Source organism: Xiphophorus maculatus, chromosome 7 (assembly GCF_002775205.1).
Source record: "Xiphophorus maculatus strain JP 163 A chromosome 7, X_maculatus-5.0-male, whole genome shotgun sequence".
NCBI classification, from domain to species: domain Eukaryota; kingdom Metazoa; phylum Chordata; class Actinopteri; order Cyprinodontiformes; family Poeciliidae; genus Xiphophorus; species Xiphophorus maculatus.
In genome coordinates, this window is record NC_036449.1 from 3,024,725 (window position 1) to 3,049,835 (window position 25,111).

Here is a 25,111-nt window from a genome sequence, read left to right on the forward strand (position 1 = left end):
CTAGCAGCAGCAGCAATTAGCAAACACCTGGTGGAACTGCAAATCTACTGAGTTCAACAGTCCTAACCAATGTAAACAGCATGAAGGAGGAGCATTGTCACGACGTGTTGAAAGGGGGTGTCAGACAGAATAGGAGCTTCTTAAAGAGACAGAAGCCCAATTTCAATGCAAACTGCAAGGACTATTATGTCATATCTCTGTCTCTCTCTCAAGCATTTTTATAACTGATTGTGCTATAAAGTTTCACTTATGTGGTTAAAATACATAACACCACCCCTTTAACTGAGTAAGAATCTAGTCAATTTAAGTCAGCCAAAACTGAAACTTTAAATACTGCAGCAGACAGTACTGTCTCTACCTCAAAGTTCAGATCACTGGTGTCAACTGCTAAACTTAATATATTAATTCATGGAGTTCTTCTATTGTGATAATGCATTTACTTGTCTCGGTAAGAAGGAACTATTTTGTCCTCTGGTAGTCCAGAACCTGCTGCATGACATCCAACTTGCTAAAGAAGAGTTGATATCATTTCCGTTTTCAAATACCTCCAGTTAGTTTCAGAATAAAAGTTAAAATCGCACTTTTAACCTTCATGCGATGACTTTGGTTTTTTCTATCAGCTTGCTTTTCTGTGAACACACTTTACCTGAAAGTGGCTTCAGGCTCTATGTAACAAAAACACCTGACTGTTCAAACAGGTCAAAGGTCAGGAAAAATGCGTGCATTAAACTTTGTCACTCTTCGAGAAAGAAACCACAGGAAGTCGTTTTTCTTTGTTTTTTAGAAAAAAAGTACTTTATACATCATGCAGTTGGTACATCGTCTGAAGACTGAAAACACAGACATCATTATCACACAAAGACCTTTACAGAAAAAAACCACTCACACACACCAGTCTCCATCCTCTCCTAAAAAGCAGAGTACAGCTTCCTCAGATGTTCAAACTAATATTTACAAACTGACACTTGAAGCTGCCTGAGTTAACATTTACAAACAGCCACAATAAAACTGAATAAAACAATGAAGGCAATCATAAAAAAAAGAAAAAAAACTGACAAAGAGGAGATAACATTGTTGTGCAAAAAAAAAAAAAAAAGCTACCCTTCAGGATTGAAATGTTTGCGTTGTGTAAATGTTAACCATCAGCTACAAATAAAAAAGACAAACCTTTATCGGTAAAACTAAACAATAAATAGGAGATAATGACGATGATGTTCCTTTACAACTGGAGATAAATATGCAGCCAGCAGGCCTAGAGGCACAGAGTGGGCAGGACAGTTGAGACTGTCATGGAAACAACTTCCTGTTGGGACGTTTGGGTCGACCACAGAATCAAACTTCCAAATCTAATTAATCGTTTTGTTCCTTTATGCTTCCGCTCAGTCATTAAAGCTGGAATAATTTTATAAGTTGCATGAAACTGTCACCATGTTGTGGCAGTACAGTACGAGAGAATCTCTGGAGAAAAAAAAATCAATCTCCTCTGTTTTCTCCCAGTGCTAACCAGAAACAACCAAACAGAGAAAGGAGGCGGGACTTAGCGCTGTCAATCATGCGCACCACTCTCCCATCACCCCTTTCTCTGCCACACTTCAATGTCAGCAGAGGCTGTAGTCAACGCTAAGGCTAGATAGCATACCCACCAATGACGGTGGATAAATAGTTTTCTTGCCATTTCTCCGACATTAGCACACATAGCAGAACATTCACAAGCTTGACTGACAGCACTAAGCCCCTCCTCCTGGCTCTGATTGGTTGTTTTCGGTCAGGAGCGAAGCATTTCTTCAGTCGGCAGTAGCAACTCAGGAAGGAGGTGGATAACATCTTTTCTCATATTATCTTACTCATACTAATTTTAACAAATATGTAAAAAGCTTTTTGTTTGTTTTTTTAATAAATTACATACTGCAGCTTTAATTTGAGAGCAGCTTGAGTGTCTCATATCTGCTGATCAAGCTTCCCTTCCTCAGTTTCATCCCTTTTGAATCAACTTCACACAAACTGTCCCAATAATACTGATGTGAATCATTCTGAAAACATACACCAAGCGTCTCCTGATTGAATTACATTAATAGCACACATGGTTTGTCATCTGATCAGTTCCAGTTCCAGACATCAATGGAAGCTGTAAGCATGGAGGGGTAGAGGTTAATGAGAGCGTGTCTCTGTTTACCGAGCTGAGCCGGACTAAAGGCGCCGCAGCCTTGAACATCTGACTGGTTCATGAAAGCTGAGCAAACAGCAGCCAACATGAGGTGAGCTGGAAACATCCGGACCGCTCTGAACCGGCTGCCGGGACGCGCACCCATCTGAGAACGGAATCGGTCCGTTTTCCCCATGATCCACTGAGATTAATGATCAAATGCTGAAAATGCACTGATGAGCTCCTAATGAGTTGAATATGTGTAAAAATAAAACCTGATTTTGGGAGTTGAGCTTCTGAAAAAAGATAAATATCTGCTATTATAGACGACATATTAGGGCCATTGTAGATAGAAGAGAGAGGGGAAAAAACAGGAGAAATACATTTACTAATGAACGCTGGAATTTTTGAGATTGGTCTCGGAACATTTTCTGAGTTCCAAAAGTTTAAAATGTTTCGACTTTACAAACTCAGAAATTTCCAAGTTCTTTTCTAGAAAATTTGTGAGATTAATCTCAAAAGTCCTGTGTTTTTTTGGCAGAAATTCTCTTTTTTTCTTTACTATACCACAATGCCCTTAATATGCCATCATATATTGGTGACAGCAAAAAAAAAATAAGTCAAAACTCAAAAATGTTTTCAGATAAATAATGGAAAAAATAACTTATAGTCTGAGCAGTCTAGAGGACAGTTTTTGAAAACTACTGGTCAGAAAATCTTTGAATTATGTCCAAAATGTCAGACCTCGTTTCGTGAAACTACGTAATCTCACCTTTATTTAATTTTTTTCCCCGATTGACGTTGCAGTTTGTTTACTCAAGTTTATTTGTGATACAAAAACCAACAAAATAAAAATGACAAAAAAACAAAACCTGATTTTGATGCATATTTGTAACTGGAATCTGTCAAAAGAGGAAGCAAAGGAAACGGAACGGTGATGGGTAAGAAAAACCTGATCCATGGTTCTCGAACATCCTCAGCAGAAATACAAGCTGGGATCATGCTTGTTCCAGGAAGGTTGGGATAAATGTCATCCTTCCTCGTGTGCTTGTGCCTTTAAAATCCGATCTGACGTTTGTTTTTTTTGTTTCCCCTTGCAGCAGGCGTGGAAGAGAAATGCGTTGATTCCGAAACTACCGGAATCACTTTTGGCTTCCTCCATTAGGGAGGACGGCGAACGCAACGCTACCAGACAGCGTAAAAGTGAAATAACCGTTTCCATAGCGACCTGACATGGGTCGTGTTCTGACTGCGTGACCTGTGGGATCACATTTTGTTTTTGTGAAGCGGCCGCAGAGGAGCGTCCAGATTCCTGATGCACCTGAAAGCCTCACTGGACCCTGCTGATGCACGCTCCCCTTCGGCTGGCCTCTATAAACCATTGACCTTTTTACAACAGGGGTGCCCAAACCTTTGCCCTTAGGGGGGCCAAAACTGGCAAATTTAAACATTCAATTAGAAATGAAAAAACTGCTTTGTCATTTTTATTTTTGGTTTTACTAGCTCAACAACACAATTTGTTTTTATTTGTATCTCATTAAAAGATCCAAAACATTAAAGGGGCTTTGGACTGTTGCTTTATTCAAAGTAAAACAGATAACTTCCACATTTTTCCATTCAATGATTTTTTTTCATTATCAATTGTCAAGAATTCATGAATTTTCTCCATTCGGCCAAACAGAAGCATTTCAAGGGCGACAAATGGCCCCCTGGCCTCACATTGGACACCCCTGTTTTACAAGCATCAGTACCAACTGTCATGTCTCCCATAGGGAGCTCTCCTCCTACATAGATTCTATAATATGTTAGCTTACTATATTAGCTTTTATATTCATCACTTTTGCTTTACATCTCTTAGATTTAGCTTTCTTTTTTTATATACGTTCTAATGCTCCTCTTTGTCTTTGTGTTTTCATATAAATAGAGGTTAGAAAATGCTTCATAGTGAACTACAGAAAAACTTCCCTATAAACCAATCGATCAGACCAATCTCAACGCCCGGCTAGCGTCGCTCAGTGCAGCTTCTCTCAACGGGCTGATTTATTCACAACTCCTCTAACGGAGACTTTTACAATCAGATTTGACAAAGACAAGCAACAAATCCTCCGGTTCGACGCGCTGGAACCAGAAAAGGCTCACCTAGAAAAAGGCCACTTCATGTAGAAAAGTGTTCAACAAAGAGCTGACGATCAGTAGAAAGTTTTAAGAAATGCTAACGCTAAAATGCTAGCCATTCTGTGGTTCCAGCTGGATTTCCTGATGTGCTTTGTCAGATGTGACAGCATTACGGTTTAAATGGAGGTGCAGATATTCTTTTTAAAAACGAGCGGGCTGCTCCGTCTCTATGGTTACGGCTGGCAACCGCTTCCTGAAAGGTTCTTTGCTGCTGTGGGAAAGGCACTGCGCGGGCCAGCGGTCCTCTGGCTCTTTGGCGTTGTGTTTCTCTTGTGTTGTCGTGTGAAGCTGGTGGGCGGGGCCACGGGGGGGTAGGAGGTCGGCAGCGGGTGCTACGTGTGGTGGACCTCGTGGAACATCAGCTCGCGGGGGATGGGCGTCTCGGCGCCGTGTATTGTTGAGGCGCGGCGCTCGAACGCCGACACCATCTGCTTCACCACCTCGTCGAAAAAGACGTTGGCGAGCTGGGAGTGGAGGAGGGAGCGGAACTCGAAGGAGATCTGGACAGGGGGCAGGCTTCAGGTTAGCAAACATTTCTGACAACATGTGGTCTCAGGGAAACTGCATCGTCACACACACTTGCGTTTCCATTTGGCCATAAAGTTGCACAATTTGACATTTTGAAAATAAATCTACTTAATGGAAACATGCCAAGTTCAGAAAATGCTTGTTTTTGATTAAAAAAACTATTCAGTGCTAGGATGAAGTGGGTGTTTTTTGGCTGCATTGAAATTGGTTTATTTTTAACACTACAATGGAAACACTTCTTTTTGTATTAGCAGTATGGCTGTCCCAATACACAATAAATCAATTGCATAATAAATTAAAACAAGCTCAATCATTTTAATTTGCATGATTTATCGTTTTTCTATTTTGTCTCTTTCTGTCAAAAACTAGATGACAAAAGTCTTCATGCTGGTTCTTTGGTCTCTTTTTTTTTTTTTTTTTTTGAAGGACAGTTTTGTTTACTTTATGCTTCATTTTATTTTATTTGTCGTTTCTGTTGTTTCGTTTATTTATGTTGGATATTTTAAAAATGTTTTCCAGGTCCAGAGTTTATTGATCTATGAGAAATGTGTTCTTGCATTATTATGAAATTACCATTATGTTACTTAAAAATGGTCTCAAAACAACAATATTATTGTTTATCGCAATAACTACTGGGACAATTTATCGCCCAGCAAATTCTGTTATGGTGTTGTCTGGTTCACCAGTCACATGATCAACAGTGGACACTGTGAAGGAGACAACAGGAAGTAGTTGGAGGATGATGGCGCCTCATGTGTTTTAATAACTTATCACGTCAACAAACTTATTCACCTGTGATTTTAATTGCGCTTCCTAATTTTAAAAAAACAGTCTGAAATTGTCAGTGAAATGGTCTTTTTTCAACTTTAGCATAATATTGACATAATGTTGCACATTTGTAATGGAAAAGCAGCTAATATCTGTATGGCTACATTCACACAGCAACTCTTGATGCTCAATTACGATGTTTTGCTAAAATGCCATCAGTTTTTTGCTTGGTCATCTATAGTACTAATTAAACTCAACCTCCCACAGACTTTAGTGTGAATGGTTTACTTTACTCACAGCAAAATCCACGGTGCAGGTCCGAGGGTAACCAGGGAGGCCCGGGCTGAAACGCCACACCGTCTCCAGGTGGTTGAACAGCTTCCCGTCTGAACAAGACGCCTAAGGACACACACACATAAACCCATTTAGGTGGCTTCAAACTTCCACTGACAGAGTGACACCTCACTCATTTATTTACAATCTGAAACCTTCTGGTATCGTTGCCCCAAAAATCTGACCTAATATTTCCTCCAGCCGTCCGTCCAGGGAGGGAGGTGTGGCTGTTTGGAGCAGCTGGTTCCACACTCTTTGTTCTGACCTCATCACTCCTGGGCTCACAAATCACAGAACAACCTGAGACCTGCTGCTCAGTCAGGCTCAGAGGAACATCCTGTCCTTTTGTGGTTTACAGCTTTTAGTCTCTTGGATTTGTTTTCCCCTCCAAAGTCAATCAGCTTAAAAACAGCTGGGTTGGGTTATTTTTCCAGCTAATGTGAGAGTTATGTTTAAATGTAGAAAACAAATACCACAGTAGTCCCCAGATGTTCTCCAGAAGTATGTAAATGAAAGTCCTGAGTCCAAACCGATTCATCTTTAGTTCTTAACTAATGATTCCAATTTTAACTGGTTTTATTTCCTAAGAAATACTCCATTTGTGGATTTTGACCATTATCTGATTGAACACAAAGCAAGGTGCATCAAAGTACATAACAATAACAGTTTTGATTCATTTAATAAAGTAGTTTTAAAAAAAAAACTGATCTGATTGGCTGATCACAGGAAAATCCGGTTGATTCCAATCTGTGTCCAAAACGTGGATCTAACTTTTCGTTAGAGTTGGAACAGAACTGAAGTGGTTGTGTCAGGATCACAGAGCGGGTCATGAAATAAACACAAGCTGCTCATCAAAAACTCAAGGTTTCTGCCACTCCTGAGTATTAAAAACCTTTTCAATCCTCTCCTAATGTCAGACAGGTTGCTCAGGTTGTGAATTTCCACCTGATCTGCTCTGAGGGATGAGAAGAACTTCATTCTTTCCATTTAAAATTCTTTCAGAGACTTTGTTGCTAAATAAGGACCTTAGCCTAAAGCTGGGGAATGTGCACAGTTTTAAATGAAAACATGGCTCCTCTCAACAACAAGCTTTAAAACAAACTACTTCTGACTTGTGAGGTTTTTAAAAATGCTCCAACAGGATGAAGTTGCACATTTTAGTTTCATCTCATTTTAAAATGTGGGAGTCTTCTGTTGCTTTACTTCTAAAGTTGTAACTTTGTTATCATGCACTAGTGTTTTGCCAGGGGGCTTCATATGGTGGTCAGTTGGACCTGGTGGGGGTCGGAGTTGCAGCACCGCTGCAGCTTCTGCCTGTTCTCCCCTGCTGAGCTGCTGCAAGCTGCTGTGAGCAGGAGTTGCAGCTCCTCCCTGGTGCTTCATTGTTCTCTAGTCTAAATAAACATACTTGTTGCTTCCTCCTGCTTATTTTTATTTGCAACACTCTCTTCTTTCTGTAGTTGCTTTTAATCATGTCTTATTACAGTTTAGTGTTGATTCTCTACAAGTAGCTCCTCATGCACCAGTGTCACACAAAAAGATCTTTTCCCCAATAACCAATAGTTATTTCAGGCTTAATGTTAACCATTGATAGCAAATCGTGTAAATTTAGCAAAACTTCCTTTGTTTGATAAATTTCCATTTCATTCACTTCATCTCATTTGGGATGCGATGTCTCATTATCAGACTCTGGTTCACTCAGAGCTGATTCTAATTATACTCAGGCGTTTTGTTTCTCAGGACAGTTTCTGGCCAAATGTCCTTCTTTTCCACAACACCCTGAATTATTTGATCTTAGATTTCCTCTTCTCCCTCTAAAACCTCCTTTTCATAAAATATTCCTGCTGAAGCTTTTTTTTAATGTTTACTACCTTCTCAGCATGGAGGGAAATAATTCACATACTCATCTAATGTTCCAGTTCCCAATTCTATATAAATGATTTACTCATATTAACCCATAATTTACTATCCATTTGTTCAGAAGTTTTTATTTTCACAGGGTTCTGCCTTTCAATAACCTTCCAATCTTTACACTGCAGTTCATCTTTTGGTTCACACTTACTGCTGTTTTACCCATTTTGAACAATTTAGTCCAGTTCATCAACACAAGGATGATCTAAAACTGGGAGTTTTATAGCGGGGTAACAATTAAAAAAAAAACAATTGTAGTAATTCTCATTAAAATATTTCTGAAACCGAACTGAAAAAAGAAGCAAGTGAATAAACAGTGTACAGAAACAATAAACCCCAGAAAAAAACAATAAAGTAAAAGCAAAACCGTAATAAAAATAAAAAGCACAAGAAACTCAAAACAAAAAACAACAGTAACAGAAGTTGTACCACTATGGTCTGGAAAGTGCTCTCTTCACAGGTCCAAGCTTCTAGTTGTTCACTTGTCAAAGCGACACTTGAGTTTCCAGACTCAACTGTCTCCCCTGAGGGAAGATAGGAGGAATCCTTCTCTATGTCAGTGGTCTGGGCAGCACTCGGTACCTGGATCCAGCTATCAATGGTGGCCTGTGTCCCATCGGTTTGTGCTGCCTTGGTCAAAGCCAAACCTGAGTTCTCAGACCCAACTGTCTCTTTCTCCGAGGGAAGATTGGAGGAATCCTTCCCTCGGACAGTTTCCTGGATAGCTTCTTGGATCCAGGAACCAACTGCCGCATGGCACCAATCTTCTATTGCTGCGTTTGTCAAACCAGCACTTGAGTTTCCAGACTCAACTGTTTCTTTCTCTGAGGGAAGATTGGAGGAATCTTTCCCTCGGACAGTTTCCTGGATAGCTTCTTGGATCCAGGTATCAACTGCCGCATGGCACCAATATATTGCTGCGTTTGACAAAACAGCATTTGAGTTCTCAGACTCAACTGTTTCTTTCACTGAGTGAAGATTGGAGAAATCCTTCCCTATATCAGTGGTCTGGACAGCGCTCTTTTCATGGGTCCAGTCTTCTTGTGCCGTCTTCGTCAGAGCAAAAGTTGAGCCTTCGGACTCAACTTCGGGGTCCTTACCAGCCGGTGAAGGACCAAAAGGAAAAGCACATAAATCATCGTGCTCAGAGAAGCAAGCTTCCCCAGCCGGGGAAGCTTGGATCTCTGGAGAGGAAGGCTCCTCTAAAACTTCCCCAACCGGGGAATGTTCAAAAAGGAACTCATCAAAATCATCACACTGGGAGAAGCAAGCTTCTCCAGCCGGAGAAGCTTGCTTCCCAGTCAGGGAAGTCTCGGAAGGAACCTCCACAGTGGAGGAAGGTTCAAAAAGGAACTCATCAAAATCATCGTATGCAGACTCAGTGCTCTCGTCCTTAGAGACACTTTCCTCTGAATCGCTACCAGGAAAGATTTTGTCAAAAACCTTCTGCATTCTGGTGCTGACCAAATATCCAAGTCCAAAACCCAGGGGAAAAAACACGCCAACTAAAATCCTGTTCATAATGAAAAGCTTTGGTAGACACAGTGTTGAAGTTCGAAGAGCTGACTGAATATGAACTGATGATTTGAAATACAAGCCCTCATAACCTCAGAAGTTCTATGACATCACAGATGAGGTCATAGCTACAATGAAGTCACAGTAGTTCTGAGGCAATGTCTGTTTCTGCTCGTTTCTATGGAAACACTCAGATCAGTTCCACATGACCCAAAAAATTGACCCTTTGCAACTGTTTCACTTAATAATTCGAGGTGCCATGACAGACGTCGGAAGTGAGGATGGGAGTATGGACCTTACCAAGCTCCGCCCACAACCGACCTAGAAAATCCCACGTGGCCTCAAGTCTCACAAACAAAGCCTCACAGCGCGTTGTTTCTATGTAAACATGGCGTCTTCCACTTCGACTGATTCTCTGCAGTGTATTTCTGACTCGATTAGTGCATCATTTCTACCGGATTTTCACAATATATCAGCTACTACAATGGACAGAGGAACTAAGAAGTTCATGTCACCTTTTTTGGATGAGATCAAGGTGTTTGAGCCACGCGATGCCTCCAACATTGTTCACGTCACAGCAAGATGCTTTCGCTCGATGAGGAAAACTGCAGATCCGCACACCCTCTACATCAATATAGCTGTGGACAAGATCACTGATGCCTATTGATCTTGCAAGGCTGGGTAAGTCGGGCATTCATCATTTTGTAGGTTACTTTTGAAATCGGTGGGTGATTCCTGTGGTTTGTTGGCAAATGTTTGAGTGTATATAAAAATAAGACATGGTCAAAGTCAACTACGTCCCCGTTGGACTGACACATTATATAATCGGTCCATGGAAAAGAATCCATGCTGCACCCCTGATTTTACATACCTGCAAGTGAAAACGAACAACAGCCATAAAAAGGAAGTCTCTGTTTTTTCATGCTCATGCAAAATGCACTTTAAATGGACGCCATGCAGTGAACACTTTAAGAAAAAAAACAAAATCAGGTCACATCTGTTTTACTGTGAATTGGTTCAGTCCCACATCACAATAAACCAAGTCAATTCAGGCCAACAAAATACCTGAGAAGAGGTAACTATTACTCCATGTTGAAGCAGACACCCATTGATTTATATAGCTTGACTATAGCATCCATTGATTATAGCTTGACTATAGCATCCATTGATTATAGCTTGACTATAGCATCCATTGATTTATATATCTTGACTATAGCATCCATTGATTATAGCTTGACTATAGCATCCATTGATTATAGCTTGACTATAGCATCCATTGATTTATATATCTTGACTATAGCATCCATTGATTATAGCTTGACTATAGCATCCATTGATTATAGCTTGACTATAGCATCCATTGATTATAGCTTGACTATAGCATCCATTGATTATAGATTGACTATAGTATCCATTGATTTATATATCTTGACTATAACATCCATTGATTATAGATTGACTATAACATCCATTTATTTAGCTTGGCAAACAGTAAATGAATGTTTACCTACATGAGCTTTTCTATACAAGAGAAACGACACTAGAAGTCGTTAATATTCCAGACCAAAATGTGGAGATGATGAGACGGTCAGACATTAGTTTTGGGGATGTTCCTTTGCTCAACGGGTGTGGTTATTATTGTTACCATGGTTACAGGTTATTATTTCATATATAATAATAGCCTATGGGTTGTTGAAGGAAAATTGGGGGAGGAATGATTTTTTTGTGGTGGATAATTGTTAATTGAAAGACGCTCTTTGGAAAACGAGGAACATCCTGATTTTTAAGAAACATTTAGTAGCAGAAACAACTAACAAAAAGTATGGCTACATTTGTTAAAGACTATATTTGTAAAAACTTTGGGTAAAAAAAAAAGTGAAAACAAAATGTTAATGTGGAAAATACCTGGACAATTTTTGAACCTTTTAGACTAAATAGAATTTGTATATCTCCACTGAATGAACGGTTTGTGTATTACATAATATTTTATTATGCCCTATATTTATTATTATTATTTTACTTATGAGTGGGAAGACACACATTCCAGGCTAAACAATTACAGTGAAGTTTAACAGGGGCATTAAAGAAAATGTGTCGGCGATATTCGGTGGGTTGTTTGAGATCAGACAGAATGGATCAGGAGAGGAACCGCAGACCCGTCAGAACCTAAAGAACCAGACACCAGCCTCTTCATCCCTCAGTCATTTTCTGAGACCGAAAAATAATATAAATGGCAATTTAAAGAACAAATCATACAAAGAGATTAATAGTAAATAAATAAATATTGTGAAGAGAACATTAAAAACGTTTGTTAGGATTGTGTAGGAAAAACGTTGATATCTTTTATAAATACAGTGTTTTGTGGTCAATATTATTTCACCATTTTATGAATGTGGGTTGCCAGTTTGGATCAGGCTTCCTATCAAGCTATAAGAATGATAGAAAACATGCTAGCAAAAAGCCTCAGACCTGCAGACACAGGCGGTTCTAGACACAGGCTAACAGAAGAGGCTCTTTGGCTCAAATATATTAAATGATGAAATATTGCCCTGTTTTTTGTTTCATTCTTTTTTTTAATTGCCCTGTAGGCAGCAATTTATTCACATATATGTACATTTATTATTATTGACACTTTAATTAAAAATGAGTTGTACAAGTTTATGTCGTTATGTCATTCAAATCGCAGAGTCATCCTGAAAGAGGCAGATCAAGTCTGAGTTCGAGTGGAACGGGTTTGTTTTCTATAGAAACTGATGGGTGACTGTTGGGAAAACACTGTTCGATAATTTGTAACTCCAGTTCAGAAAAAACATCGGAGCAGCAGAGGCACATGCTGGAGACTCTGTGGAACAAACGGGACAAATCATCACCACATCTTCTGGGGTTGTCCGGTGATTAAAGTTTCTTGGGAACAAATGTGTTCCCACCTAAATAACATCTTTGCTGAAAGAATCCCATGTAAATGTGAATCCCTTTACTTAGGAAACATTTCATTTGATAACTGGACTCTGGATGATAACAAAAACTGCTTCAATGCTTCTGGCAGTGAGCAAAAAGACAATCACTAGAAAATGGTTAAAGCCTGAAGCACCTACAGTTGAGGACTGGGTCAATATTGTACAGGACATTTACATTCTGGAGAAGTTCTCTTTTTCTGTTCAAGGTCAAAGGGAATCATTCTTGAGGATCTGGTCTAAATGGACAAACTGTAAAATCAGTAATTCCTGTGGACTAAATATGTTTATCACATGCAAATATTGTTGTGCTGTGTATTGTACCCTGGTTCAGGATTAGGGCAAAATTATGCTCTTGATTGTGTTTTTTCCCTAACATTAGAAAAATCCCACCCTACCCCCACTCACTCTTCTGTTATGGATGTTCGGTTACTATACAAAAACCCTGGATTGGCTTACGTTATTCCTTCTAATACTTCCATTGTGGTGGAAGCTGGATTGTACAAAGTAATTGTAACTTGCCTTTCCAAATAAAAGAATAATAATAAAAAAAAAAAAGAAACTAATGTGTGAGGTTCTACAGAGGCAGAGGGGGAAACAGAGCCGCTTCTGGAAACTTTAGTTTAAAAGTAACAAAGCAGAAATCAGTCAAAAACTCTGTTAAAAGTTCACCCATCATGGCAAACTTCTCCATTACTGATCTGTTTTTTCAGCCTTGCCTTTATCCCCCCAAAATGGTCAGAGGCTAACACCAACTACAGCCCACATCGGACTGTTGAAACAGCGGCTGTTTAGCAACATTTTGTAGATGTTTTAAAAGACCCAACTCAGATTTCTTTAAATTAGAGTATGATATTGTGAATAACTATATAGTAACTTTTTCTTATGCTGTTAATGTGTCCTTACTGTACAGTCTGTCATTGTTACTTCTGTTTTTAGATTTTCCCCATCGAGGGAAAACAAAGGTTATTTCTATTCTGTTATTGGTGTCGGTGCTGAAATCCCTCTGAAAAGGTGAACTTGTGACTACGCTGAATATTAAACACACTTTAGATGTGGAAGAGTTTGGGAATTTTACTCAGCAAGTTGTAGCAGTTTTCTGACAAACAAATGTTCCCATCTTAATGGATTTCATTACATTTTTCTGCTTTTTCCCTTAAAAAATGTACATTTCTCCCATTATTTGCCCTCACATTGTGGGGAAAAAATTATTTAAGCCATAATAAAATATCTCAAATCATTGCACACATCCATGTGCTCAAATATAGGGCAGCATCATATTAGAAATATTGCAATATTTGCTTGCTTTCTTCTCTCCAGTCTGTGCTTCCTACTCTATGTGACCGTTAGCATGTCATTTCTATCACATAAAAACTGTTGCTAACATGAGACTTTGTCCTACTATCTAAATATTGCATTAGAGTAAATAAAAAAATACAACTTCAGAAGTCACAAGCTATATTAGCCAACAATTATTGCTCTCCAGTCCTTTGCGATATAAATATTGCGCACAATGATATTGCGATAATGATACTTGCGGTATATTATATAAACCCCGACTCAAAATCAGTCCACTGCAAAGGTTTTCATACCCCTTGAAGTCTCCATGCTGTTTGTTGGCCAATATTCTCTGGTAAACCTCTGAGGCCTTCATAGAACAGCTGGATTTATATTGAGGTAAAAATAGATGTAGAGGGCGTGCTGTGGTGGCGTAGGGGTTAGCGCGACCCACGTTTGGAGGCCTTGAGTCCTCGACACGGCTGTCTCAGGTTCGATTCCCGGACCCGGCGACATTTACCGCATTTCTTCAGCACTTTTCAGATTTTTCCCCTAAAGTATACTGGCAACCTGTGTCATTTTCCTATGACTTCACATTTCTGTGCAAATTCATAACAAGAAAAGTCTGTCTGTACATCCAGGTGAATGAAAGGGTGTAAATACTTTTACGAAGCGCTGTATTTGGGCTATTCATGCTTGTGCGTTACCTTGACCAGATGGGGTCGCACCGTCGTGACGAGGGAGGTGTAGTTCTCCACCACAGGGGGGAAGCCCACCGACAACTTGGCCTTGCAGAACCCGGAGCGCCTGAACACAACGTCCGACTTCTTACACCAGGGAACGAAGTGGCGGTAGTTTTCCACCTCCGCCACAACGTCATAGATTTCCTGCATGGAATACCTGCAGAACAGGGAGGGGAGTGAAGGTCAGTGGGCGGTTCATGTGACGCAACACCCAACAGGACGGGACGATGCAGGACCCATGACTGAGGAGAGAGAGGAGCGTGGACGCCAGTTGGGGGTAAAAAAAAGAAAAAAAGAAACAATTAAATTAAGATCAGACGTGGTGATTGTGAAGCTCTGGAATAGAGCTAGGACGTGCAGAGTGAGGGACACGCAGAGACAATGTCCAGTTCCAGCTAGGGGGAAAATAGCTGGCAGCTTCTGGTGTCTATTTATACCTGCAGATTTAGTGATTATGACCTCTGTGTGGAACACTTAGTGCGTCACTCATACATGTGGACAGTGAGGCGTTCCGGGTACTTAAAGTATGAAAGTTCAACCTGTGAAGGACGGCAATGACAGGGCAAAACAGCTCTGGGCAGGGCTGAAACAATTAATCAGATTAAACGTGATTAATCGATTGTTCAAATAATCGTCCAATGATTAACTAGAGTATACAGACTCTTAAAAAGGCCATTTGCTGAAAGAACAACACAGCCAGAGCAATTAAAGACTAAATACATTTTACATTTAAGATGCAAAAAAAAAGAAAAAAAAACAGACAACTTCTTTGTCTGTAAATCTGTTCTACCCAGAACTCTCCAAGGGACCGTTTTAGCTTCACCTGGTTCAAAGTCGTTATGAAAAAAATCTCTTCAGCTCCCTTTGGTGGTTAATCCAAAAAATAATCAACAGATCAGCCCTACACTGTAAGGCTACAGCTAGCAATTCAAATTCTGCAGACTTTTTATTTAACCAATAAGAGTATTACATCAGCATACACTTGATTATTTGTATCAAACAAATCTTCTTCTTAGATGAAGGTTTTTCTTCTTAAAGGTAAAATTGTGTATTCTTTGGACAGTTTTGGATTAATTACTGCTCTAACTGTGTTGTCCTTTCAGAAAATGGCCTTTGTTAGACTGTAATTTAATTATTAAACGATTACTATATTAACTGACGATTTCTTCAATAACTGGCTAATCATGATTAATGTGATCAATTGTTTCAGCCCTAGAGTGTACTGTGGATAAGTCAAACAGAAAAGGCTGAGCTTTTCACATTGATGTCAGAAGTACTGACAGATGCTGCAGATGCATTCTTTGCTACAAATAATCAAACATTTATAAATGCTTTGTTATTGCATTTTTAGCAATAAAAAAATACTTTGCCATTTAAAAAAGGAATTTAATTATTTGCTTCTTTGCATTTTCGTGCATTTTCAATAGTATACAAAATAGACTTAAATGATTAAATAAAAAATCTGTAGTATATGCCAAAGCTTCTATTTGATTAATCGATTATTTGCCAGAATTAAAGGAATAATCGATTACTCAAACAATCATTAATTCATATTTCAGCTCCATCTTCAGTAAGGTGGAGCTTTCCATCCCTTTCCTTCCTGGGCCTCACACTGATCTCGCCGAGAAGAGTTTCATTTTGTTGCAGATTGAGACACAAAGACAGGATTGTGTTCTTTGTTTTCTGTGACAGTGTGAAACCAAACCTAATCTGCTCCATATGAATTGGCAGTGTGTCTGCCGGTGTTACTCTGAGGAAGCACCATCCGGAGAACAATGCATTCCGTAAAACGCTGCTTTTACCAAAAAAAAGGATGTACAACTGACCTAAAAAAACAAAAACACTGCTGCCCCTTTAAGTGGGGCCAGAACACAACACTGAGGGTCCTGCTGAGATCTGAATTTATCCCGCTCATTAAAAGTCATAAAGAGCCTGTGGACGTCCTCGAGGCACTGAAGTTTTTGCTTACTGTGAGCAGATGTTGTTTTTCAGGTTTTTCTCCACAATCTGCGTTTCAGTCAGTTGAAATGTTTTTCTTTGTTTAAAGCCGAGCCGCACCTTCTCTAATGAATGAATTGTTCCTCACAAAAAACAACTAGCGTGCAAGTCTAGTAATGGACATTGCTAATGTCCTCCGTTTCCATCCTCTTCCCTGTAATCATCCTGGTCTGACCTTCAGAGCAGCAGCTAGTCGGAGATTTACTTTACTAGCATGACGTGGTTCTTGGAGTAGAAATATGTGGGGGAGGAGGGACAGAAGAATAAGGTGTAGCTAACATGCTAACTGAACCCCGTTAAAAAACAATAATTACACACAAAACACAACAAAACTAAGACAATTAATCTAACAAAAATAACTCCAGCTTTAATAATGCCATCAATAAGAGTTATTTATTATTGTATCACTTTACAATTGATTTAGAAGAAAAATATACTTAAAAAAACCCAGGAAGATTTTGTTCCTACATCATAATTGAAGCATTTTCCATGAATGCATTTTAACAGCTGTCCTGGGTTTTTGGAAGAGAGAGAAGAAATTGGTTGCCCTCCTTCAGCCTGCTGACAGGCAGTGCACAGCTAGAAATGAGAGAAGCAGCAGATGTTGCTCCTCAGAACCAGACCCTGAGCCAGGTTCAGTATGAAAGTAAGCAGACATGATGCAACTGCATGTAACTTTTAGTAAAAAAAATTAAAAACTGACATATTTGATAAAACTGTCACTATGTCCTAACAGTTTAATCTCAAACAGATAATCTGTAAAAATATTGATCTCCCCCACCTCCTTCTAGATCCTTCCCATACTTTAGACTTTGCAAATTTGGTAAAGTACCGTAAGTATTAAATCAGGCCTGTCTGTAGCTGATCTGACAGCAGGAAATAAGATCTTACAACAGAGTAGGAAACCATCACTCAGTAAAAGACACAAAGAATGAATGAAAACAGCTGGTAAACGGCGCTAACGTACCCAATGATGCGTCTCTCTGAGTACTCCTTCCTCTTGGAGAAGGAGTCGGTGAGGTTGAAGAAGCTGCGTGTCGGCAGGACGATGGGCCGACTGGACATGGCTCCGCCCAGCAGAGGAGGCACGCGCGTCATCAGGATGCCACATGACGACAGGTATCTGGTCGGCAAGCAAACAGAGGGACAGAAGGTGAGGCTTGTAGACTAAGAGACACTTTCAGTTTGGAAACCTTGTTCGATTTGTCCTCGACACAACCCCAGATATTTTCAGTTAGAGTCAGCAGAAACAGGGCGGTAAACACTAGACTAAAGACCAGAGCTTAAAGAGGAGCACCACTGCATGTCCATTAACCATAAAATTGCACAACTTGAAAATACAAAAATAAATTAGCTTAATGGATTCACGCCAATTTCGGGGGAAAAAAAGAAATTCCTATAAAGTTTTTGCACTAAGTTGAGGTGTTCTTTTGGAAGCATCAAAATATTTCACATATTTCACAGAACTGCAATGGAATCACTTCACACGAGTCACGTGATGAACAGATGGATGTTACTACTGGTGGAAACGCCAAAGAAGATGACAAGAAGTTGTAGAAGGATGATGGGGTTGTTTTTTTTAAACTACAATTTTCCCAAAACTCTGCGCATGTAGCCACGCCAACATCTGAATACCACGTCTCCTCTGACAGCTGATGAGCGCTAGCGCCATGACCGAATTATGAGCTGCCATGATTTTGAATGTCTTATCTTGTAAACAAGTTCATGCAAGTTTAATTTTCATTTCATTTCTTATTTAATGGAAGCACCGCAATTGCGAAAGTGTTTTTTCAACATTAGTCGAAAATAGACAAATATTTGCGCACACTGGTAATGGAAACGTTGCTCTCTGCCATGGGAGACAGCAGAGGTTTTATGATCTAAAGTCAGTCTAGCTGAGGGATAAAGAGTGCAGCATGTCAACTTTACGTCAGAGTTTGCGGACTTTGATATGATGATCTCGACAAATACAAGCAGACTTCAACAGAGATCACTTCTGGGGACAAAGTGATCACATGAGGGCGTTTCTCGGACACCATCTCCAGGTATGTTTTTGATGAGAGAATATTACAAAACTATGTAAAAAAAAAAGAAGTTGACTTTACAAAATTCTGTCCTTTTAAGGGACATAAAATCAGTATGTAAGACCTCAAATAAAATGAGAAATAAAGATGGTCCTGGTCAGTGCATCTTCACTCTACAAAGTGAAGAAGAAGAAAAGCGTAAAGGCCAAAGAGTGAAGCAAGCCAGAGAAATGACATGATGACGGTTGATGAACAACATGAGATGAATCTCTTCAGGTTTTTCTGAAAAATCTCTATCTTAATGTTGGTGAAATCCCCTCAGGTGCCTCTTTGATGAATCCTGTGTGCAATATAATTACAGACTAGAAAACGAAAAGCCACAACTTTGGAACTAGCCAGTTCTTATTTGAGGTTTTGTGGTTCCAAGATTTTGCATTTTTAACAATACCCATTTCTGCTTTACCTGCAATTTAGAATATACATTTTAAAAGATCACAGTTTACATATCACACAGGCTGTTATATTTATTGCCAGTTGCTGAAGTTTACAAAGCAACGTAACATTCTGAATTCAATGTGGTGACAAGAATGGCAAATGATTTTCTTGTTCTACTGCTCAATATGCAGGAGTTTATTCTCTCTCTTTTTCAATGCATCAAAAATAAAATTATATTTTGTTCTCCTTTTTAAAAGTGTTATAAATACTGCAATATATATATAGAGGCACAAATGACAACAAACATACTCTGAATACAAATAGAGAATTATTACACACCCCTGTGAAGTCCCAACATTTGCATGCTGGGCTGTCACTGTAAATCAGCAGGAACTCTGGCTCCACAGGCTGTTTTCTAGGAAGCTGACGCGCCTCCAGAAATAAACTTCCAACAGGACAGGAAGTGAATGCATCACAGGAAGAGGTTTCCCCACTGACCGCCACCGTTCTCTAAGTTTTGTCTTTCCATACACAAGAAACCAATGACGGACAACTACAGAGTCATGTGGAAAAAATGAGGACGCCCTTGTCGGAGTGTGTTTCGATTTGAACATTGTTGCACATATGGATATTTATTTTCAGTTTCTAAAAGGAAATTAAAATCTTACGGTATGATAATCAGAAGTAAAAAATACCAGTTATCAAACACAAACTTCATCTACTTTTATCTAAAATAGACGAGCAGAACTGAGTATATTGCTGACAATATGGCGTATTTCTAACACTAAAATTTCAAGCGAATGTTCTGAGCTCTCTCACTCAGCAACGTTTACTTCTGACCTGTCAAAACAACAAATTTTTCCAGACGACAAACTGTCCCAGAACTTATTGCGACAAACAGTAATATTGTTGTTTTGCGACAATGTTCAAGTAATATAATAGTAATAATGGAAGAACAATGCAAGAAAACATTTTCAAAGATCAATAAACTTTAAAATCTGATGAACATTTAACCATTGAAACGGGAAGACATTTTAAATATCCAAAATAAAACAGAAACAACAAATTAAATGAATTCTGAAGTCTCTGTTGACAAAATTGTCTTTCAAAAAAGGGATAGTTGAAACCAAAGCAGCAGACTGAAGACCAGTTTTGGTAGAAAGAGAGAAAATAAAAATGATAAATCAAGCAAATGAAAATTATTGAGTTTGTTTTGGTTTATCATACGATTAATTGATTTATTGTGACAGACCTACTTCTGACTGTCTGATCTGTGTTCTCAATGACAGTAAATATACACATTATTACACAGCAACTGCAAGGTAATGCAATAAGTGTTTTTTTATATAAATAAGTTAGGTGGTGTTGCTTTATTCTACTGCAGCAGAACTACAAATAATGCTGTTTCATTAGATTTGTCCTTGTCTAGTTGAAGGATTTAACATCCAGGCAAATGTAGAAACCCTTTGTAATGCAACAAGGCCAAGGTCACACACTTTACAATGAGCTTTATGAGACCTGCATGACCATGCAGCCAAACTTTTCCAGTCAGTTCTGATCACCTGAGCTTTTCCTGAGGACAAAAAGTCCAGAACTGGGTGGAACTAGGCTTCAGTTGGAATATAAGCCAGGTTAAGTTAAAGTTATCGGCGGTCAAAATCAGTTTAAAGCCGTGTTAGATGGGTAATTCTGGGATTAAGTTTTTATGTTTGAGAAGAATTGGTGTTTGATCAACCCTGATTATTTGAATAAAGAAAGATTGAATACCAGCCATTTTAATCGTTGGATAATCTTCTGCAGACACATTCAGGAACTTGATATAGATTCAGAGCAGTCTCAAGCAGTTCAGACAGTTTGCATTCATATGAAGGCTGAGGTTGACAAGTAGTTATGATGACCATTAAAATAGAACTAATCACTAATATCAGGCTCTAAAGATGGACGAGGATTAAAATGTCAATTCCAAATCATTTTATTGTTTTAAACCAGCAAAGCCCAGTTTTACAGTGACTGCTCTCTCACTCAAACGTTTAGAAACGTTCTCTTCTAATATGTTTGCCATATAGGTGTGGCAATTTAGAGACACAAATGTAAAGCTAAAATAACGTATTTATAATAATAGTAATACATTTTATTTACATTGCACTGTTCTAAAAACTCTACAGGAATCAAGCAAAATTAAAAACAGAACACTTGAGTACATCCAACTAAATCTTAAAAGAAAAAATACTTAAATACATAGTAAAAACAAACAACAAGAATGCAAAAGGTGAAAAGATGCGTTTTTTTACTTTGATTTTTGATTAAATCAATTTAAACTGATAAAAGCAGTGGAAAGTGTTGAAATTTGAAACTAATTAATTAATAAATGACTGATCAGTTATCACAACTGGAGTTTCTGCTCCAGCGCTTCTGGGATCAAGTGAACAGGTCTGACCCAGATCCGTCTTGACGGCATGAATGAGGACTCTGTTAATCCTCAGGGGGAACACGCTGACTTGTAACATACACTGCAGCCCTGAGCTTGCACCTTAAATGGGGTCCTGCTACCGTGACAGCGGCGGCATGTGGGGCTGCTGTCTGTGATTGGCCGCTGCTGAGGGACGGGGCTGGCTGCTTTCATTGGCTCGACATGCCTGGCAGTCCACCCTACAGCTGGGTCCCTGGCACCAGATGTTTCCCTGCCCCATGGAGGCAGAGGGTTTCTGCAAAACTTTCTATCACAGTCCAAAACACTTCGAAACATTTATGAATTATTCAATAAATACATCAATGATGTCTACAATTTTATCAAAATGGTGCAAACGACATCAGAAAAATATGTCAATATTGATTTTAGCCTAATTTCAAGAGTAGAATAAAAGAAGAAAATATAACAGAATTGAAAATATGTTCTAGCCTTCCTGCAGTGAACAGTCACTTATTACTGAAATTAAGAGCAGTCAATGTGATGCTGTCTGTGTTTGTTAAAGGACTATTCATTGTAAAGCAAAGTTTTACTGTTGTAGACAAAAACAAAATGATCAGGAGGCATTTCAAACTGACTTTAGCTTCTTTTATCAGCAGTTAGCCTTGCTAGTGTTACGCCTGTCACAATAAGCAATAAATCACAATAATCATTAATATTTTTAAGCTAATTTATTTCTCTTATAGAAACTAATAATCTATTATATAACATATCTATGGTTTAGGTTTTGTATGGTTTGCATTTTCTTTTTATTTATTTAAAACACTGTTTTATTTTGGATATTTAAAATATCTTCCAGTTCCATGACCAAACAAATACCACACGACCAAGCCCCTCTGCTGTCAGAAACAGAAACATTTGTTAATACTGGCCCAGATTTATTTATCAGATGGATACTGAAGTGGTAAAAAAAAAGCCGATATATTCTGCAACACTAGCATACAGACTATTAAAACACAAAGAAATGGGAACAGAATGAACACAGAGGGGAAAATGAGACTGAAAACACTGAAAAAGTCACAGGAATGCAAAACATACAAATACTCCAAAACTAAAATCACACTGTAATCCAAAACCACAGCAACCTCATATCCTCAAGGCTTTACGCATTAGGAAGATAATCTGTGGCATTAATTTCTTTAGAGCTACACCCTGTACATACCTCTTACATAATAGCTTAAAAAATAAATAGATATCCAATTATAACTTTATGAGCTGACATAACATTATGTCACCAGTAGATGTTTGTCATGAAGTGTCGTCTGACCACCTGTTCCTAATGCAGACCTTCAACAGGAGCCAGTTCACCAGTACCTGGAACATGAGACAGCTGACACTTTGTTCTGACCTCACACAGGTGTACCACAAAAGAAATGGCTGACCGTGACGAGCAATCAACTCAACAGCGTGCAGAAAAATCATACCTATATCATCACAGAGACTTATAAAGGAAACCTGTAATAACTATGCGATAGAGAATATACTGCTTGAATTAGAGTCTATTAAAGACAGGAATATTTGGTGATCCAGGTCATCGTTGACACTACATTCTAGACCATGTCGAGATTGAAATCGGTAACTTTATCAATATGTTGGTGTCATTAATAGATTAGAATTAATGAATTCCTGACGACTGAGGCTGAAATAGCAATCACAGTATCAGTGTTTTTCCGGACTTATTTTGGTTTCAGATTTGAACAGCAACAAAGTGACTGTGGGCAAATTTTGTGCGAGAAGCAGCAAGTTAATGTACATCACATTATGATACATACGGGATCTATTGGACTAAATGTAGCTCATAGCCAAAGTACTTAGTGACTGATTAGAATATTTGTAGACCCCAGCCCAAATCGGCTTTTCCCCTAGCAACGCCCCTGACGTTTCAGTCTTTGAAAAAAAACGAGGTTCTTCTTATCAGATACAGCCATTTAAAGATTAACTTTAAAAATAGTGCAGTTATTTAAATTATGGCACATTTAGTTATCAATAAACCAAGCTTTTTGTCCCCCAAAGTGAACGGAGTAAGTTCGCTAAGGCTCCGGTTGCTGCCTGGGTGTGCTGGGAGCCTTGGGTGTTTCTCCCCAAACTCCTTCGGGTTTAGTCGACAGCAAACAGGCTACTTCTTTACCTGACATTATTCCTGGCCTGGATTTCCCGGCTCGCTGTGCTCGGTAACTGCTTCAGATACTCTGCTACTCTCCGTAAGCTGCGGCCGCCTCTCGCCATCTTCTTTCTTTGACGGTTTCTTCTTTCGCCTGCTGCGACAAGTTCACAGGCATACAGCGGTGGTATGCTAGCCACATTGACGTCACCTCCCTTCATCTTTGCTATTGGTCGATCCGTATCCACTGAACGCTTTAATTGGTCGGTCAACCCACTCGTTGGATGAGAGTAGTGACGTTTGAGCACGCGCCTAAGCGCATACCCGAGAGTCACGAGATGCTGGCTCCGGTTTCAGTGTCTTCTCACGCAGGTTCAGGCAGGTTCACTGTTTTCAGTTAAAACGCGCGCATACGCAACTTTCTTAAGCCTAATTACAAGACAAAAATATTTTCCCACTTTCATATCCGCTTATCCATATATTGGCTTTATATTGGTTCTAGTACTGACACATTCACTTCAAATTGAATTCAATTGAAAAATACTTTATTTATCCTAAAGCAGGGATATTAATTTCTGTTGTAGCTCATATTATTCAATGTCCTTCAAAGAGTTGTTGTGTTGTAGATATTGATGGCTGTGGGCAGGAAGTATCCCCTGTAGTGGTCTGCATTACAGCAAATTTGAAGAAGCCCTTTTAAATGCTTGAAATTATATTAAGAGTAGAGTAAAGTATCCAGAAAGTTCACTCAAGTAAGAGTAGTGATACTTTATTATAATATTATTCAAGTAAAATTAAAAAGTACGGTGTAGTAAAACTACTCCTAAAAGTAATTTTTTTTCAATAAAGTTACTCTAGTAAATATAACTGAATAAATGTAACTCGTTATTACCCACCTCTGGATGTCATCAGTGCATGCAGATAAATTGCTTAGTTCCTTAATCTATATCAATAACATACTGTATATCAAATGATAAGATATTTTGATAGAGAACTAACATCCTGTTATTCTTTCTTTCTTTTTTTTTATTTTAAATTCTGTCATTCATTATGAAGTGCTGGAGATAAATGGTGTCACAACACCACAGTGTAAAAATCTTCTCTTCACTGTAAGCACACACACTGACACACAAAACCGCTGCTGATGTTAAGTAAGCTTTACACAACATAACTTTAACCTCTTAGACACCCTGAACCTTTTTTCATTGCCACTGAAAATCAGTTATTCTGTTTTCTTTTTTATTCTAATTGAATCTCTCAGCTTAAAATATTTTTTAAAAGAACACCACAGACAAAGAAATGAAGAGCTTAAACTCATATAGTCTCAGCAGTGGTTTTCAGGGCAAATTTACAACTATTTCAGTGATGGAGCTTTTGTTAAATTATAGGAAAACAATGACATAGCCTATTTACACATGCAAAATGTTAATTGTAGCAAAATAATTTTGTGCATGATGGCAGCATCATGTTGTGGGATGATTTTCTTCAGCATGGACCCAAAACAGGTCATACTTAGAAGGAAGATGGATGAAGCTAAATGCAGGACAATCCTGGAAGAAAACTTATGAAATGCTCCAAAAATAATTAAGAATGAGGCAGAGGTTCTACTTTTAGAACGCCATGAACCTAAACATACACACAGAGCTACAATGGAGTGGTTTTTAGATCAAAGCATATTCATGTAAAAATCACCCAGTCATAGTCTAGACCTAAATCCGGTTGATAATCAGTGCCAAGA

At 38.8% G+C, this 25,111-nt stretch overlaps 1 protein-coding gene across 1 annotated transcript; it reads right to left on the reverse strand.

Annotated features, from left to right (window-relative positions):
• Positions 1-1,080: 1,080 nt before the first annotated feature.
• Positions 1,081-23,568, reverse strand: coq10b (coenzyme Q10B). The gene is made up of 5 exons (XM_023337289.1): positions 23,401-23,568; positions 17,314-17,469; positions 14,313-14,505; positions 5,912-6,013; positions 1,081-4,818 (listed from the first exon to the last, which is right to left on the reverse strand). Exons 1-5 carry the CDS (start codon positions 23,496-23,498, stop codon positions 4,651-4,653), a joined length of 717 nt encoding a protein of 238 aa, XP_023193057.1. The 5' UTR covers positions 23,499-23,568; the 3' UTR covers positions 1,081-4,650.
• Between the last annotated feature and the right edge of the window lie 1,543 nt (positions 23,569-25,111).